Source organism: Megalops cyprinoides, chromosome 13 (assembly GCF_013368585.1).
Source record: "Megalops cyprinoides isolate fMegCyp1 chromosome 13, fMegCyp1.pri, whole genome shotgun sequence".
Classification (NCBI taxonomy): Eukaryota; Metazoa; Chordata; class Actinopteri; order Elopiformes; family Megalopidae; genus Megalops; species Megalops cyprinoides.
Window position 1 is genome coordinate 22,738,446 of NC_050595.1, and position 15,872 is coordinate 22,754,317.

The 15,872-nt window shown below is 46.1% G+C and overlaps 1 protein-coding gene across 3 annotated transcripts in view; it reads left to right on the forward strand.

Annotated features, from left to right (window-relative positions):
• The window catches only part of LOC118788400 (inositol hexakisphosphate and diphosphoinositol-pentakisphosphate kinase 2-like), a 37,163-nt gene that overhangs the window by 2,313 nt on the left and 18,978 nt on the right, over positions 1 to 15,872 (forward strand). For all 3 annotated transcript variants that reach the window (XM_036544379.1, XM_036544381.1, XM_036544382.1), the window contains exons 2-16: positions 1,839 to 2,358; positions 2,988 to 3,183; positions 3,542 to 3,632; positions 4,077 to 4,162; positions 5,794 to 5,948; positions 7,109 to 7,210; positions 7,645 to 7,806; positions 8,450 to 8,571; positions 8,679 to 8,780; positions 9,254 to 9,340; positions 9,446 to 9,521; positions 9,829 to 9,938; positions 11,432 to 11,517; positions 12,063 to 12,188; positions 15,608 to 15,729. In XM_036544379.1, the coding sequence (XP_036400272.1) occupies positions 2,212 to 2,358; positions 2,988 to 3,183; positions 3,542 to 3,632; positions 4,077 to 4,162; positions 5,794 to 5,948; positions 7,109 to 7,210; positions 7,645 to 7,806; positions 8,450 to 8,571; positions 8,679 to 8,780; positions 9,254 to 9,340; positions 9,446 to 9,521; positions 9,829 to 9,938; positions 11,432 to 11,517; positions 12,063 to 12,188; positions 15,608 to 15,729 (1,770 nt within the window). In that variant the 5' untranslated portion in view covers positions 1,839 to 2,211. The remainder of the gene's footprint in view (positions 1 to 1,838; positions 2,359 to 2,987; positions 3,184 to 3,541; positions 3,633 to 4,076; positions 4,163 to 5,793; positions 5,949 to 7,108; positions 7,211 to 7,644; positions 7,807 to 8,449; positions 8,572 to 8,678; positions 8,781 to 9,253; positions 9,341 to 9,445; positions 9,522 to 9,828; positions 9,939 to 11,431; positions 11,518 to 12,062; positions 12,189 to 15,607; positions 15,730 to 15,872) is intronic.

Genomic DNA, 15,872 nt, shown 5'->3' on the forward strand with positions numbered 1-15,872 from the left:
TTGCATGCTGGCTCTCCCCTCACTATTCACCCAGTGAGTTCAGGAAAGGGCATTGTCTCAAGGGTAGAAAGATTTTTTTCTAAGGTGGTTCTGTTTCAGGGATTGGTGTCTGTTTAATGTCATTAGTCAGAAGAGTGCTGCGGAGAAACATCGCAGGGCCGAAATGGAGCCATCATTCTGCACTGCTTAATGACTCGGGCAGGCTTCCGGCTGCCTCTGTGTGGCAGGTGTGGCGAGAGAGCTCTGTCGGTGAAGCTGCTGGCTTCTCGCGCTCTGGTCCCCTGTTTCATCACTCCCCTAAATTGCCCGAGTCATAGAGCAGATGTCGCCGGCTTGTTTTCGCCGGGCTCGCTTGCGTGACGTTTTTAGCGTCGGCGTTCTCTAACGTGGGGCGCATTCCTCCCGTGTGCTTCGCTCTTTCATCACCTTGGTTGGTGGATGAGTTATTTTAGGGAAGCAGGGACCTGGGCGCCGGGCCCCCCCGAAAAGCGTGAAGGCAGAGACCGGGGCGAACAGTGGCTCACAGGCTCAGCTTAAAGAGCACGCTGCAGGTTGGAGGACCCAGTGTGATCCCCCCAAAAACACCAGGACTGCAGCAGTCTGTATGAGCCAAATTGTTCCCTTTTTTGCTCTCTGCCTTACAAGAGCTTTCTCCAAAGTTATTTCTTCCAGCACAGGAGGGGGGGGTGAAACGATTTCAGAACTGTATGATATCTCGCTACATGATATCTTAACTGAAGAGTGATAGCTGGTACTGTATACAGTATCTTGCCAAAGGCAGTTGGGCAACCTTTCCCCTTTAGTCATCAGAGCTATCAGGCTCTGCACTGTGGAACCAGGTCTGGTTCTGTCACTTTGATGCGGTCAATTTAATTTGCTTGTTTGGAATTCATGGTGGGAGTCCCTCTTTTCCAGCACCATGGGGCTGGATTAAGTCTCATTTTTCTAACACCAGGCATTATTTTTCCATTGCTTTGTGATGTGGGATTTACTCTCTGTTCAGATCTGTTACCCCACATTGGGTACAGCATGGACACAATATCCAATGTTACACATGTTAAATACACATGGTGTTACAGTTCACCTTGTGTACAAATACACAAGGTGAACTGTAACAGATTCTAGCATCTTTATGTTTATCTTTAACCCCTTGTTTATGACATGACAAAGCAGAGCAGGAATTAGTACTATAAGTTGCCTAAATTTTCCCATGGGAGTGTGCTCTGTTTGGGTATTTTTTGGCTGTGCTGAGTTATTATCTGGTGACCAAAGGTATCACTAGCTAGGCACCTAAAATTGGAGGTAGTAACATGATGTAATGACTGGTTTGAGTAGAGGGAAAACTTTTGGGAAGATGTTACGTGTGTGTTTTGGGTTGCCGTTGTACTTGCAGACACAAGCCCCTGGAGTATAGACTCCTGTTGCCTGAAGCGGTGAGACACCAGAGTGCTGAGTAAGCTGGCACGCCTCAGGGGAGGCAGGACAATGTTAGGATAAGCAGGATTCCTACGGTAGCTATTTGCAATTCTCAGTTCTGAGCCAGGTTGTGCCCATTGAGGGGGACAGAATCGGGGCGGGATCAGGAATCCAAGTTTTAAGGTTGAATCATCCCATGTGGGCTGTTAGAGTAACACCTCATTTTTAACTCTAACTCTTTTTAACCCTTTTCTCTGTATAATGTTCATGTTAACAGTGTGTTAACAAATATAGAGGTTATGATATATTTTTTTTGCCCCCAACACATTCTGAACAGACGTTAGAGTTGTACTCTGAGCTGTATGTCCAGCAGTCATACTCTCTCTACGGTTCATTGAATGTGTTCCATGTTTGTCTTGCAGGCAGTGGCCTTTGGACTGACACTCTGGCCTTTGGAAAGAGGAATGAGGTCCCTTGCAGCTGGTTCAGGAACTCTCAGCTCTCGAGGCGACCGTTGGCCTGAGGCACAGCGCGCGATCGCTGATTGAAGCAGGAGTCCTCTGCATCGCCTCTTCATCACCTCCTCATCAGCTCTGGACCCCGGTGCCCGCCGCCCCTCTCCCGGCGCCCGTCCCGCGGTCTCCCCCGTCCCCGCTCTCTCTCTCTCCTCCCGTCCCAGAGCGTGCCCCGGGCCTTGTGCAGCGCTCGCGGCCCCGTGCCCCCCGCCGGCAGCCCCGCTGTGTGTTGGCGTGCGATGGCGCGGCGGGACACCGAAGGTTGCCGCGCCGGGCTGTGATGTCAGAGCCCAGCAGCCCCGGAGAGAGCCAGTGTGGCGCTCCTAGATTCTTCGTGGGCTGCGAGGACGATGAGAACGAGAGCCTGGACGACTGCAGCATGAGGACAGACATGGAGCTGTACGAGGATGACGAGGAGGCCGACTCGGTGAGGGGGGGCGGGGTCTGGGGGTGGGCACGGGCTGTGGAGATAAACGTGTGTGTGTGTGTGTGTGTCTGTCTCTCTCTCTCTCTCTGCCTGTCTGTGTCAGGGGGCGGGGTGGGAGTTAAGGTGAGGGTGAGGTTGAGGGCCACGCTGTGGGGGTAGATACGGTGAGGGGCTTATTTTCATGAACAGAAAGAGCTCGGTGCAGGATATGTGTCAGTCACCAGACTCAGCACAATCATGTTTTTAAAAAATTTTAATTACATGTTTGCGTAAGTGTAAATGAGCCTGCCACTGTAAACACAATTACTGGATACGTGGATGAAGAAGCGCTTTCATATCCCCTTGTGGTTATGTAACTACACAAGGGAGGGGTGGACTGAAATTACTGTAGATATACTGAAAATGACACAGACACAGATCTTGGCCCCTGCAAGTTTACACAATTTACTCTGCCTGTACTGTAGGCAGAAATGAGTTCCGTGAGCCCAGAGGATCTGGAGTATGGTGCAGAGTGGAGAGTTTATTTTCTGTAGGAGGTGGCTGTTATGATGGCTGATATGACTCCATCGTATGCGGTTGGCGTAGAGAGAGGAGCTGACTGGCCCGCTGCGGCTCCTGTGTCTCCTCAGCCCCCAGAGCGGCAGATCGTGGTGGGGATCTGCTCGATGATGAAGAAGTCCAAGTCCAAGCCCATGACCCAGATCCTGGAGCGGCTCTGCAAGTTCGAGTACATCACCGTCGTCATCTTCCCCGAGGACGTGATACTCAACGAGGCCGTGGAGAACTGGCCCCTCTGCGACTGCCTCATCTCCTTCCACTCCAAAGGTGACGCAGCCGGGAGGGTGGGGGGGTCACATGACTGCCTTTGGCTTTGCTGCCGATCTGTGAAGCCTGAGTCACTTTGGCGAGTAATGCTCCAACAATCTCTGTGTTTCCTGCTTGGCATCTAGGCAAGAGATGGCCTGCAGAGACAAGAGCATGCCACAACAATACTGCACGTTTAATACTTCATTGTGTTGAGTTTTTATTTCCTTGTGCTCATCAAAGAACACATTTAAGCCAGTCAAATGAGTCACACGAAGTGGTCGTTTCTTTTCTTAGCAGTAATGGCTTTTGTTTTATATTTTTGGAAGAAAAACTCATAGCATATCTGTATGTTTGTGTGTTGTGTGTGTGAATGCAGGATTTCCTCTGGACAAAGCAGTGAGTTACGCAAAACTCAGAAACCCACTTCTCATCAACGACCTGAACATGCAGTACTTCATACAGGACAGGTATAAAACTAGAGAGTCCCTATGTTTACACCCAGTCGTGCGCTTCACGCTGTTGAAAATGGCACAGCAACGGGCTGTCAGAGGCAAGTGGTGTATCCCTCAAGGTCGTCTATAGTCGAGTGCTTGAATGTGGGAGGGGTTATACAAATAAAGGCACATATGATTTGCTGTTGGGTGTAGGAACCTGCTGCATCTAGAGCACATGTGCTTCAAATGCACATTTTAAAGCACATCATGTAATTTAAATACATATTTTAATGTATTTATTTATGCATCGTACATTTCTAAGAAAATTCTTCCCTGCACAAAAACAGACGCACAAGTCACCGGCGCCTGCTGTTGTGATAACAGCCAGTGGCTGAAAATTTGTCTCGCTTCGCCTGTTTGTTTTGCCTCCTGCGCTGTGAACACCTAACACACGGGCCTGGCGTAATTGCTTTGCAGGAGGGAGGTGTATCGCATTTTGCAGGAAGAAGGGATCGATTTACCGCGCTACGCCATATTAAACCGGGACCCAGACAAGCCGGAGGGTGAGTGTTGCACTGCGGACGGGAGCCTCATTCAACCGTGTCCTTGCCTCTGAGCTCTGCAGCCCGTTCCAGCAGGGCTGTGGCTGCATCCCGAACAGCTGCGTCCAGGCCGAAAACAATCAGCCGGCCCTTTGCTTCAGTTTTTACCCCACAGGAAACAAATAGGGAAAGATGTCTTAAGCTTTAATGGCGCAGTCCCATCGTGCAGTCATTATGTACGGACATTATATTTAGCCATTTGGCAGATGCTCTTTTCCGGAGTGATTTATGAGGCAAAGGTGAGTGCCTTTGCGTTGTAAGTCGTAAGTCAGGCTGGTCAGCCTAATGCAGTTTATTTTTGTCCCCGAGTAAATATAGGAGCTCACTGATTGTGAGGCAATGGTGAGAGCTTATAATGGATCAGTGAAAAGATTGCTGTTCAACAGGACAAGACATGATTTGCCACATTGTCTCTGATGTCCTGTATGCCCTTGACAGCTAACCAGCTTGACGTCACTGAAGAGTGTTTACTCAGTGTTAACTTTTCCTCTCAAGTCTCAAATGGGTATTTCAGGCTCATTTCAGGAGATTAATAGATGAAACTGCCTGAAAGCCTTTAGAGTGAGAGTTTTAACGCTGATGCGGTACATTGCGGTAGGTACACGGGAATGCATTGAGCTGGGTCCCATATGCTCTAACGAGACAGAGTGATGAGAGAAAGTGGCTCCTTCATTTTGTTAAAGGTTATGGCAGCAGGGAACATAGAATTGTTTTTTTGGTGACTTAATCAGTCATTCAGTAACAATGATTTTTTGACACATACTTGCCAAAAATCTTGGGCAAAATTTCACAATAGGAATTGTAGTTTCCTGTTTGAGAGATCACTGTGGAATTTTGTATTTCTGTCATATTTTAAGCTGGTTTTACTCTACATCCCTAAGCAGTTAATAAGTGAAATACAGTGTGTCCATTGTAGTGGATTAGAGGTGCCCCCCAGCTGCCTCCGACTGTTCTGTTGGAGTTTATTGGGTTCCTCTAATCCACCAAATTGGACATGATTTTTCTTAACAGCGGATTCCAGATAATGGACATATGTGGAATAGAATTGGCACAAACTCACTACATTTCTTAATTAAAAGGAAACCAGGTCAAAAAATGCAAATAAATACTTAAAATAACATCTCATGGGTGTAGTGGGATTTGTCTTTAATTTAATTTTTTTTTTATTAACCCAACACCACCCCCACCACCCTCATCTGAGGACAAACGTTTTGTGAAGTTATGAGAGTGCATATTGAAGGTTCTTAGATGTTCTCCCCCATCCTTCAGACTGGGACCGCTATCAAGCCCCTTCACCCCCTCCCACACCCAGTCAATGTGTGGCCAGATACATTGCACACCGATAGGCAAACGGGCAGTAATTATCCACAGAGAGAAACGAGGAGACCGTAATGGGGCACAGGAGGAGCAGAGCTTGATGAGGAAATGTGATATCTGTCAATAGCTGTCCTACTCATATGCTTGAATGAAAAAGTGAGCAAATTTGACAATTTGCATTGAACTTATAAACCACCCAATGGTTGCTTCTCTCACTATGCTATCATGGTGTTACTCTTGCATCTGATTGGCCAGCGTCTGTTTCTGCATCCCAGAGTGCAACCTGGTTGAAGGAGAGGACCACGTGGAGGTGAACGGGGAGGTCTTCCAGAAGCCTTTTGTGGAGAAGCCGGTCTGCGCCGAGGACCACAACGTGTACATCTACTACCCCACCTCCGCCGGCGGGGGCAGCCAGCGCCTCTTCCGAAAGGTCCATTCCCACGTTCTCATTCCTCCTGCCCCGCCCGTGCAGGCCGGGCCCGTTTAAAATGGCTCTCGTCCTAGTGCCACCCGCAGAGAGAGATGCGCCGCCGGTGTGGAAATAGAACAGGCAGGGTGTGAAGCTGTAACGGCACGCCGTGTCATTAAGCGGTAAAGCACACTGTGGTGTTGTGTTTCACGGCCTGCTGAATCAAAGAATAAATCAGCGTCTTTGGCTGCCGCCTCTCGTGAGGCCGTAAATCCTCGCGCCGTGCAGGCGGTGATCGGCCTTGATGGCCTCCGCGCAGGCTGGCTCTCAGGGCACACATGCAAATGAGGGGGACTCGAGCAGCACGACGCCGTCGTTGTTAGCCTACCATTGAAATGCAAAATGTTTGTCGAGCGCTCTCCGTGTCCACGAGTAGCAAATGTATCTGCAGCTCACCGAACAAGTGTAGAACTGGACAGCATCCAAAACATTGACCCAATGTGCTTGTAACCATGGTGTCCAGCTGAACAGATTGCAGTTTATTCAGGTTTTCAGTGGGCCCGCATGTGTTGTGTACACTGAAATTTTGCTTTTGTTTTTAGCGCATGTTGATTTTGTTACTACCTTGAAAGCTGGATTGCACTGCTTGTGTATTTTTGAAAATTACAGTATTTCTTCACATTTAAATTTTTGGACATTTGTTCTATGAACATTAACTGTCCTTTGTTAAAAAACATACCAAAGGACAGTTAGTGAGTTGTTCTTTGAAATATTATCAAGCACTTAACACTGGCTCAGTAACACTTGTTGGCTAACTGGAAACATTCAAAAAGTTTTTAAAGATAATCCCCAGAGAAAGTGTTTAGCTTACACCGAAGAACACACTTAGGAGCACATCCAGGTAATCGCCCTCATATGACTAGTTCATAACTGCTCAGTACATCCAATCAAAAACTTTCCCCGGATTTTATCCTGTCATTGAACTAGCTGTGGTGATTTTTTTAAGAGTATGAATGAGTAGTTTATGCTGTGTTTTCAAGTGTACAGTGTACTGTGTGTACCAAATCGGCTTTTCCCCGATGACTGGCCAGCAGAGAGTAAGCACTGGCACACATAGGGCTGACAGATCTCTCTCTCTCTTTCTCTCTCTCTCTCCCTCCCTCTCTCTCTCTCTCCTGTAGATTGGGAGCCGCAGCAGTGTGTACTCACCGGAGAGCAGCGTGCGGAAGACGGGCTCCTACATCTACGAGGAGTTCATGCCCACAGACGGCACAGACGTGAAGGTACAGCGCGGGCGTACCCGCCCTCCTGTCCTGCCCTGACACGCGGGGGGAACCCCTTAGAGTATAAAGCAGCCACAGCTCTGCCATTCTGGATTGAATCACCTCATTGTGCTGTTATGTTGGGGGCTGGAGACAGAGATGTTGGAGAGATGTCGGCTTCATAGCTTTGAAAATAAAATGGCTTAGCTGGTTGAGGACAACCACCTGAACATGCCCATAGGGCTCGTATTGCCTGAAGTATCCTTCAGAGTCAAAATTTGCCAATAATCGACTGCTTAGTGTTCACTTAATTCTGATTTAAAAAAAAAAAAAAAATTAAAAAATTAGCAGTGTGTTTAGCAGTCACGCTTTACTGTTTTGCTTTAAGCGACTGTGTGTATGTAAGTTTTTGTTTGTGTGTGTGTGTGTGTGTGTGTGTGTGTGTGCGCGCGCAGGTGTACACAGTGGGTCCGGATTACGCCCATGCTGAGGCTCGTAAATCCCCAGCCCTGGACGGGAAGGTGGAACGGGACAGCGAGGGAAAAGAGATCCGCTACCCAGTGATGCTTACTGCCATGGAGAAGCTAGTGGCTCGCAAGGTGTGCCTGGCTTTCAAGGTGAGGTTTGCCTCTCTCTTCCTTCTCTCTCTCACATACACACACACACACACACACACACACACAGGTGACACAGGTGTGCCAGCCTTCAAGTTGAGCCTTCTTTCACACACACAGGTGGTCCTGGCCTTCAATGTGAGACTTTTATTTCTCTCCCTCTCCCTCACACACAGACAGAAAAACAGGCTAAACCACCCAGCTTACCTGTAATTGCCTATATCTTACCTGTGTTTTTAGAGGTCTCATCCCTCAAATTACGGTATAATAAAGGATTATTGAAAGATTTTGTTTCAGATTGGGCTCGGTTCAGGCGGTGAAAAGGGTTTGTACATTAAATTCCATCACATAAATCTGTATTGCCCATAACATGTTCAGATGTGGCCTGTCATGTTCTGTATGACTTAATTAGAAGCTCTTTTGTACCCGCACTTTGTTAATTGCTCTGGGTAGGAGTGTCTACTGTGTGACTCTGTAAGTCTAAGGTTGGGCCTCTCCCTCTTGTTCAGTTGTCATGACAGTGTGAAAAATAGGATGCCTTGTGTGGCTTTAAACCTGAGGTGGCCTTGATCATTTCCAGTTAATTCCGGTTTAATTCAGTTCGATTTCATTCTGCACAGCTGACTGACGCTCGTTTTCATCACAGCAAACGGTGTGTGGCTTTGACCTCCTTCGAGCGAACGGACACTCCTATGTCTGTGATGTCAATGGCTTCAGCTTTGTGAAGAACTCCATGAAGTACTACGATGACTGTGCCAAGATCCTGGGGTGGGTGCAGAGCACTTTATTCTATCAGCATCTATCAACCTTATTGCGCTGTTCAGCAGTGAAGCAGTAGAAATAAAGACATTTCTCTGGTCTCTGTTCCTTCCCAGGAACATCGTGATGAGGGAGCTGGCTCCCCAGTTTCAGATCCCCTGGTCCGTCCCTGCCGAAGCGGAGGACATCCCCATTGTCCCCACCACGTCTGGAACCATGTGAGTGCACGGCCTCTCAGTGCAGCCAAGACTGACCACTTAACTGAACCACTTAATTAAATGAATTGATGACTAATGCAGACATGCTGCTCAGATTCATTAATCTTTGTAGTCTGTGGACCAGACCATGAAGTGAGTTCAGTGAATAGGCTGGGTCATCCAGATGATTTAATGACCAGAAAATTTGTGCAGCAATGACTCAGAAGCGACTGCCTCATAACTTGCATGCTCAGTATTTTCATATATTTAGTTTAGTACATTTTGTACGTATAACGTACATTAGTACATAAATGTAGTTTTATGTTGCATGTAGTGTATGATCATCTGAGCATAGAGTTGTTACTTAAGTACTTTTAGGAAAGAGCCCTGCACTGAACACAGGTATTTGTTGATGATGGCTTGGTTAAAGCGTTTCACCCCTGAAACTGTGATCAAATCAGTGATCTGTGAATGCTGTGCTTTCTTTGCCGCAGGATGGAGCTGCGCTGTGTCATTGCGGTAATCCGGCACGGGGACCGAACCCCCAAACAGAAGATGAAGATGGAAGTGAGAAACCCGATGTAAGTTAATGTACCGGGAACCAAGGCGCAAACCTGCATGCCCCTCAGCTCCAGATCCCAATAAACCAACGGAGTGCTTTTTTAATTCCTTTTTTTCCTCATTAGGTTCTTCGATCTGTTTGAAAAATACGGAGGCTATAAGACAGGGAAGCTGAAACTGAAGAAGCCAAAGCAGTTACAGGTAAATGCTTCTTTGTTAGGCAGAATCCAAGGGAGCACTTTAATTGCACATATCAGGCATTTATGAGCGGACTTACTTGATGTGGATTTGGTGCAAACCATTTCAAGTTTCAATTAAATATACACATACCATATAAAATAATTGTAAGGTAAACCACTGATATTGTAGCCTACAGAGAGCAGACAGTGTGCCCTTTGATTCACTGTGTGGGATGACTGACATGAGATGCGCTTTTGTGTTACATGCATTTCACGCGGTCGAGTGAAAGGAGACTCATTTTTGTGCTGTCTCTCTCTCCCTCTCTCAGGAGGTGCTGGACATTGCCCGGCAGCTGTTGGCAGATCTGGGACAGCACAATGACTGTGAGATTGAAGAGAAGAAGTCCAAATTGGAGCAGCTTAAAACAGTTCTGGAGATGTGAGTGATCCCATTACAGCAGGGCCAAGTGACATCATAACAGATTGCGTACCATAAGCCTTTAACCCATACAGCACAGCACATGGCTGTAGGACTGACTGCGCTGTGGGTCGTCGTTAGGCGTGGTAGAAAGGCCACTCCTGAAGCTGACTGGTGTTCTGTGCTGTTAAAGGGCAAAGCTCACAGTGACATTTCGGCGCCCTGCTCTTTAGCAGATGAGGCTGTCCCTTCCTCTCCCACCGTTTGACTTCGCTGTCACTGCTGTCTGCACACACTCTGCAGCATCTCTCTGGCTTTTGTCACACTTTTCAGCACATGCTCTTGCCAAACTTCCTGTTTCTCCTTGTTTACATTGGAAGTGAGGCTTTTCATCTGTGTAAAAATAAAAAGAGGAAGTGTGTAGCTAGAAGTATGAAGCGTATAAATGCTGTGTCATGCTTAGGTGTGTGCATGGTACATCCAGCTAACCGCTTTCCTTGGGGGTCATTTTAGGAAATATATTTGCTTGTCAAGAAAACAGAATCAATTTAATCCCCGATTGAAGATGACAATGGGCAATCTACTGATGTTTGACCGAAGTGTTCAAAGGCGTGTGGAGCATGGTGGTGCCCATTGTAAGGCAGCCCTGACAACTTCACATATTGCATTAGTCTTCATCTGTATGTGAGCTGTTGCAATGTCTCCTAGTCATTGTGTTATTTCCATAAGGGGCCATTTCTTACTGATGAACATTTCCTTCCCTCTCTCTCCCTCCCACTCTCTCTGTGAAGGCAATCCAGTGCCAGTGACTTATCAGTTCACTCTCATCACTCATGTTGTTTTTGGAAGGAAAGGAAGGTTTCCCTTTCGTTATCATTTGCATTGTGAAAATAACCTTGGTAACCACATTCACCTTCACCTCCACCGTGGGCCTCTGCTTTAACAGGGGGCCTGCTGCGGGTAATACAATGCCTCCACTGTGGCCGGGAATAAGAGGGCCCCTGTTTGGGTTGAGTTTGTAAAAGAGGCTGTTGGTTTAGGGTTAGGCTCGGCTTGTACCTGCAGTACCGAGGCACATCTGTCAGCCTATTCATGAAAACGTCCCAGTAACACCCTCTGTATGTTTCAGCTTCACCCACTTCACATGTGCCACTGTTTGAATATGCTTACACCAGCCATGGGTTAAAGGTAACCGATTCACTATGCAGATTTATTAGGTGTTTTATGGCCCAGCTGGTAAGAATGTGACATTAACATGCCTATCACTCTGTCAAAGCAGAGCCATGCTGTCAGCCGCTAAAGACAAGATGATTTCATAATGGAGCATGGTGGTGTCCTCTTTCGCTGCCGCTTTTGAACTCTGTTATATATAAAGGACGGACCCCAGCTTTTGAAAGGTCATGGCGACATGTTATCTGAGACTTGCAATTGACTGAGTAGCTGCTACCAGTTGAAGGATTCTCAGCTGAAATGTCATAGGCTCAATGGTATTATTTTATGTTCTTTATTTGCAGGTATGGCCATTTCTCTGGAATAAACAGGAAAGTACAGCTCACCTACCTGCCTCATGGCCAGCCCAAAACATCCAGTGAAGAGGAAGGTAGGTCACGTACACACCAATAATGGGAGATATCAAAAATGTGTCAGCTGTGATGTCATCTGTATGGAAACTCCTAGATACTCCCAGTAACTGATCATAATCATGGGGGAAGATACCTCACCATAGGATGCACTGGAACATGTATATTTTACTAGAGTAGCATTGATGGCTTGGAAAATTATGTTGAATAAAATGAATCCCCTTCTGCAAATGTGTGTATTAAAACAGATTAAATACCAAGGTTAAATGCAGTTTAGTTGATTTTTCCACATTAATAATGTGGCTGTCCTACTGAAGATGCCACCATAAGTGTGTGTATGTATATGTGTATGGGTGTCTGTATGTATATGGTCGTGTGTTTCTGTGTGGTTGTAAGTGTGTGTGCGCACATGTGTGTTCATGCGTGTGTGTGTTTATGGGTATGGGTGTGTGTGTCATGTATATGTAGGGGGTATGGATGGGTATGTCTGTTCTGTATCTGTATGTATGAGTGTGTCTGAGTGTGTTAGTCAAGTGTCAAAGATAACACACTATCTCCCCCCCAGATTCCCGTAAGGAGGGCCCCTCCTTACTGCTGGTGCTGAAATGGGGCGGGGAGCTGACCCCGGCGGGCAGAGTGCAGGCGGAGGAGCTGGGCAGGGCCTTCCGCTGCATGTACCCTGGAGGACAAGGTACAGTACACACCTGTCACGCCTGCACCTGCCGGCACACCTGAGCCTCCCTGCTGGGTCAGCGCGGGGTGCTATCCTGCACCTCTCATTTCACACACGAGGGGGATGTGTTCGTCGTGGCTGTGATTCACTTCCTCTGTGTGAACCAGCAGGAGCAGCAGCAGCTGAGAGTTAGGGTTATTCATAGAGCAGAGCTGACGTGTAAAACCACGGTCCCCAGCTTAGAAAGCCCTTAGGGCGTCAAGTGAGCCGTTCTAATCCTGTCAGTGTGCCATTTTAGACCTACACCACATACCAGTAGTAACCATTGCTCAACAAAATAGGTCTGGCTAGAGTTTCTTTAAAAAATATTTTAACATTTTCCATTTCATACCTCACTTAGATTTTAGATTAGAGGTATTATTAAGAAAAATGGCCTGTGTATATTTGCTCTACTATGCTTTCTTGGATTCATAGTTTTAGGTTCATAGTTTTATCTTTTAATTATTTCTTTTAATTTAGGAACCATATGCTTCCCACAAGCTGTATTATGCATAGGAAACCTTGCCCCGTGTTTATGTTGTGTGAATACAGATATTCCATTTAAATAGAGAAGCATTTTGATTGTGATGTCACATATTATTTCACCAAATCATTGTTGTTGAATTTTCCACATTTACCTTGCTTTCCACTTCATGCAGCTGTCTAGTTAAAATATTTAGCTTCTCTCTAAAAGTGCTAATTCCTTTTTCTTTCACCCCTGTGTTTTTTCTTTCTTTTTCTTTCTTCTGTAGTCTGTTAGGGTTAGGGTTTGAGTCTACTCTTGGAAGATTCTGTAGTCTGTCATTGGTATTACTTGAGTTTCTGCGTACATTTCACTGTGTTTTGTTGAACATTTCAATGTGCAAGGGCTTTTCAAGTTCACAGACAAAACTATTGTCATAGTCAAAGTGATCATAAATTCAGTAGGAATTATACACTGGTCAAAGATGACAATTTGTATAAATTTTTGTCAGCATACGTTGTTGTACCTAAATCTAACTCTTTAACACCTTTATGTGTTAACATGGTTTAGTGTCAGATTGTCTAAGTTTATTTTTTGAAATGCTTTCAATTAATACTTTAAGATAGTTTGTATTTGCATTCAATATTATTACTGAAGCCGTTAACGCAGGTTCTATCTTAGTACTGTGCAGCCGCATGGTTTCCTTGACGATTTGCAGCAAAAGGCATTTCCAAGCTCAATTCTGTGAAGTAGAAATAGTATCCATAGTTGTACTGTAATATGGTGTAGTAGAATCAGATCCACAGTCCTCCACCTTTGTGGATCCTCTCTAGTCTTGGAAATAGTCACTCAGTTGTATGAAAGAGGGACTGCTGGTGATGCGTTCCTCTCATGACTTTACTGAATCACTTTTGTTTTTTTCCTCCTTTTTTTGAAAGACGTTAACATTCCAGAGTTTTCTGTTAATTCTCCTCTTCTCTTCCTGCTTCTTCTGACTCATTAACTAGATGGTAGCTGCAGGGCCCTGGGCTGCGAGTCCCCTATTGACTTTGGTAAGAAGGGCTTTGAACTACTGCTCCCTCTCTGTATTAACATGGGCCTGATGCCTGGCTGCCTCCATCTCCACACTAAAGCCATGCTGCACTTTAACACATCCATCACACTAATAACCCTGAGTGAGATAAACAAGGCAATCCCCAAAACCCATGAGGAACGTTGGAGTGCTGATACCCATATTACCTGGGAGAAGGCCAACCGGAGCTGCCGATGGAAGGACTACAGGGAAAAAAAACCCAAGAACAAATGGACAAAAACCAGAGCAGCTTGTTTCTGTCTTTATACATTAGGTTCTTGAGTGGAGCCATTCTAGTGTAGAGTTATTTTCAGTGCTTGTGTTGCTGGGTGAATGGATTTCAGGTTGATTTACTCATCTGGAACATGGAGAATATGCTGAGTGCAGTCAGACAACTGGGTGTAAGGAACAGTAAACCAGAGATCATAAAAGTGCTTCGCCCTCTGTCCTGTTTCAGCTAGGGAGCTGCGGTGCTTTGATTCTTGTAAAGTTAGCTGAGGGATAAATGGAATGTTAGGTTCAACAGTGATCGAGGAGGAGACGGAATATTTATCTTAAAGAATACGAAGTAGGATATCTTGTTATTATAGAGAATCCTTGAACTAGCTGTGGTGTCCTGTATGGATAGTCATTCCATGCCGAGATGAATATTCTGTTGGCAAACATCTGTGTCAGCAGTTCGCCAACAGAGGGGGGGGGAACTGTGCACTAGGTCTTCTGGGTAGTAATAGCAAGGGGTATTTTGATAGACATTGATAGGTTATTTGATATGTGCTCCATATTCACTCCTTCATATCTTTGTATTGTAGTGAATTAACAGACACAAAACTGAATTGTCATACCATTACTTTGGGAAGTGAGTGTGGATTTTGGTCTTGATTATTTCTTGGTCTCTTGGTCTCAGTTGAACTGTTGATTAAACTAATGAGCGTGTATTTTCCATAGATGACCAGAGGGTGTTTTTAAACTGATGCGTGCAACTTTTGACACTCCTCAGTCTCAGCTGAAAAAAGCTGAAAGTTGGGGTGCACGACCCTCATATTGTCACAGACTGATCCCTCAGACATTCAGTGATGGCACTGGAGAAACATAAGTTGCAGATGTGATGAATTGTATTGTCTTCGTCCCAGCATTCCATTGGGCTTTGTAAGGAGGAACGATCGTTGTTTATTGTTTCATCTTGGTTTTGGCAGAGGGCTTCATTTTCCCACAGTTCCAGCAGAACCAAATGAGGTTAGAGGCCTCCATCCCCATGAGCTTCAGCTGCTGGCAGATCTCCACTGAACTCTGTGGCAAAGCAACAGGTTCTATTTTAAAAAGGCATATTGAGATGGAACATGTTGTACCCTCGGTCACTTCATCTGCAAGCTAGTTACCACAGATTGGTGCTCCTCTCTGCAATGCTGAAAAAAAGAACTCAAATTGGACTTATGTCAATAATCTGTCTTATCGTGCCATTTTAAAATCCATACATATAATCACACGCATGAATTGCATATTTTTAGAGGAGTTAGACCTGATGTATTCTGTCCTTCTTCTCAGTATCTCAGCATTACATCTTGGGACAATTTTTCGCAACGCCGTTTCTTTCTCAACCAGTTCTGTTCCACAGCAGTTGCATGTTATTACGTTGAAAGGCTACTGATAGTAGCCTCATTTATTTACAGGCGGCTGGAACGAGAAAGTGCCCTCTCGGGATCTTTCTATGTGAAGCATCAGCTAATGCACCGTTTCTCTCCCGGGTTTACAGATCTGCTCTCATGAGGTCTCCGTGCCTGTTGTCCGCCTGTCTGCAGGTGTCAGGCGTTTTAGGAGAAGGGCAGCTGCGGTGATGATGCTGACTCTGTGCTGCTTCCCTCGCAGGTGACTATGCCGGGTTCCCTGGCTGCGGCCTGCTGAGGCTGCACAGCACCTACCGGCACGACCTCAAGATCTACGCGTCCGACGAGGGCAGGGTGCAGATGACCGCAGCGGCCTTCGCGAAGGTAGCAAGGCCTGCACTGCCCGCAGGGATCTGACCTGGGGTCTGCAGATGATGTGATGAGAGGGTCATTAGTACTTTGTGTGCTCTGCACACAAACTGCAGCAAATGACTGCTTTGGAAACGCAAGATCTGCTTGCAGTTTAG